Source organism: Solanum pennellii, chromosome 9, assembly GCF_001406875.1.
Source record: "Solanum pennellii chromosome 9, SPENNV200".
NCBI lineage: Eukaryota > Viridiplantae > Streptophyta > Magnoliopsida > Solanales > Solanaceae > Solanum > Solanum pennellii.
In genome coordinates this window covers 83904747-83907542 of record NC_028645.1, presented here as the reverse complement: position 1 = coordinate 83907542, position 2796 = coordinate 83904747, and the positions used below count along the sequence as shown (strand labels likewise).

The following is a 2796-nucleotide window of genomic DNA, read 5'->3' as shown; positions in this document are numbered from 1 at the left end:
AAATGGACCGTTTCAGCCATCAGGGCCAACTTGATCCACAAATAACGTCTTAACGGACATCCACGAAAAATTTGGACAAAAAAGACATTAGAATTCTGGATCATCAAAAATTTATGGACTATAGTACACGAAAATCGATTAAATGGAGTATACCTGCTTCAGGGCCTGTCTGACCTTGAAAATTGACCGTTTTGGCCGTCAGGGCCAACTGGCTCCATAGCTCACGTCTTAACGAACGTCCACGGAAAATTTGGGGAAAAAAACGTAAAAATTCAGATCACCAAAAATACATGAATTATAGTACAAGAAAATCAGTAAAATGAGGGGTTTACATGCTTCGGGGCTCGTTTGACCTTTGAAATAGATCGTTTTGACCGTTTGGACATTTGCGAGCCATTAAATAAGTTTGACCTAATCATAATGTTGATCATACGCTCCACTCTCGGTCCAAATAATGTCATGACCAATTTTACAGAACCTCTTTTTCTGTACTCAGCACGGGCTTGGTAGCGTGGCAGCTCGGCGCACGGCCAATTCTTGCACTCTCAAATATTATTCATTCTTCGAAGGCTTTCTAAGTTCAATGATTACCGAATCCGATCTTTGGTGATTTAATAAGTTTTTTACTCATACTTTAAATCTCCATAGCAAGTCTATTGTCACTCCAATCATGCCTATCAACTCTGACAAATCTATTATGCAAAAAAACACTCATAATAATTCTTATAATGATCAAGGAATGACAAAAGAAAACATGATGTCTTTATAACAAACTGTATGCATCTTTTTGCCTAGTATCAATCAAGCATATGAAAAATGAAACAAATACAATAATCAATCTGAAATCTAAATGACACGTCGAACAAACAATAATATTAAAACTAACAGAGGGCATACATCACTGATAAAGTATGTGCATAATAATTAGTAAGAGATAAGCAACAAATTTTAATCAATAGTAACAATAAATACATAATTTTTTTAATACTCTACTTGGGGTATTTTGTTTCTTGTACTCTCATAATTAATAACATTTTACATGGCCTTGATCATATGTGGTTCTCTTTTATGTACGTATGTCATGTTTTGGTAACTGAATTTTTGGGGCCTAAAGCCCACTGCTTTAGTAGGAATCACACAATTTCAGATGCATCATCTGGAGTTTTAAGTTGTCCAGTCTTGAGTATGTTTTCCAGTGCATTCTGACATCTGAAGAAGTAGATGTTAGTATTATGTCTACGGAAAATCTATTTTGAAAACAAAAAAAAAAATAAAATCTGCTAATTCAAATACCTCCAAGGTAGATGGTCCAGGAACATGTATGGTGATACTATTATATCTTTGAATGCTTCTCTTTTCGCTACATACGCCCTAAACCTGCATCTTCTCTCCCAACTTTTCCAGCGCTTCCACAATGGTTTTTGAAGACCATCCTTCTGTGGCACAATATGAATAACAAGACCAGGTAAATACAACTCTGGGATACTCAATGATGATTTATTTTCAGAAGATGGAACAGCCTCCATAAATTCGGTTAAAGGATCACTAAATGGACTTGAATCAGAAGTGGAGCCATTGAAAGGACTGCTGAAACGATTTGATGATTCAGTTGAAACGATTTCATCATCACACCTAAAATCGGTATCTATGTCATGCAAAACAGAGGATCCTGCTTCACGCTTTGCCAATCCTGCAGAAATAGCAGTAGCACTTATGCATGAAATAGTTACAACTAGAAGAAGCTGCAGACAAATACAGTTAACCAGACACAACATGATTTAATGAGGCATGTGTTCATATGGCAAATTCAAATACTTCAGTAGTACCATTTTCAAGTTGGCCATGGTTGATTTGGTTTGTACAACTTGACATTGCTGTCAAAGAATTCACTGACGATTCTCCGTCGTTCATGCTTTTCTGACAGACGGTCAATGAAGTAAAGTGCTGAGCAAGTTTAAGAATTGTTGTAATATCAATAGTGCCATCTTCTGACAATGCCTTAAGTGCAGCTGCTTGAAGTCTCATAATTGATGCTACTGAAAGGCGCGCTGAAAATTCATCATTGTTTACAATGCTGAAAAGATATTAACAAGACGGAAGTTAATTTTATAGCATATGAGCAGCAACACTTAATTGACTCACAGATAATCACACATTGGCAATACCTGGTAATGAATTCAGAACAAGCATCTGCTACCACCAGACCCACACATGGGAGAGCACCATATGTGTATACATGTAAATCTGGGTACTGTTTGCGTAGCTGCTCAACACAATATAGTAATTTTTATTTATAAATAAACTACATGTACTAGCTCCAGAAATATATATTATTTAGAGAAGAACTGATTGGTAATACATGGAGATATATAGGCACCTTGGAATATCCAAGTGAACATTAGAAGATTCAATATATTTACTAGGGTTTCAATCCAGATTTAACAATAAAACTCCTGGTTCTGTGCTTGAACTAATCTGCCATTGTTTAACACAATTAGTCTATTCATAAAATCAGGGTGCATTAATCACCAATTGAGTTACCAATTAAAGGAACTGTATTTTCTATTAACACAATGGTCTTTTCTATTGATCTGATATTTTAATGGATAGTAATCAGCTCTAAAAAATATGCTATCAATAGATTTCATCAGCTATCTGTGGGGTATGATTCAATACATTGACTTCTTTACCAATGTAATAATGTGATCAGATAAACAAATGAGTGAATCTCATTCAATCATCCAGATGCTTAATGAAGAAAAAGTGTTTTTTTTGGCTGTGTGTAGGGGGGGGGGG

At 35.6% G+C, this 2796-nt stretch overlaps 1 protein-coding gene across 2 annotated transcripts in view; it reads right to left on the bottom strand.

The window, feature by feature from the left end:
- Window positions 1–898: 898 nt before the first annotated feature.
- LOC107031529 (sn1-specific diacylglycerol lipase beta) overlaps window positions 899–2796 on the bottom strand; it is a 14302-nt gene continuing 12404 nt past the window's right edge. For both annotated transcript variants that reach the window (XM_015232941.2, XM_015232942.2), the window contains 4 exons: window positions 2166–2263; window positions 1827–2074; window positions 1294–1690; window positions 899–1209 (listed from right to left, as the gene is read on the bottom strand). In XM_015232941.2, the coding sequence (XP_015088427.1) occupies window positions 1134–1209; window positions 1294–1690; window positions 1827–2074; window positions 2166–2263 (819 nt within the window). In that variant the 3' untranslated portion in view covers window positions 899–1133. The remainder of the gene's footprint in view (window positions 1210–1293; window positions 1691–1826; window positions 2075–2165; window positions 2264–2796) is intronic.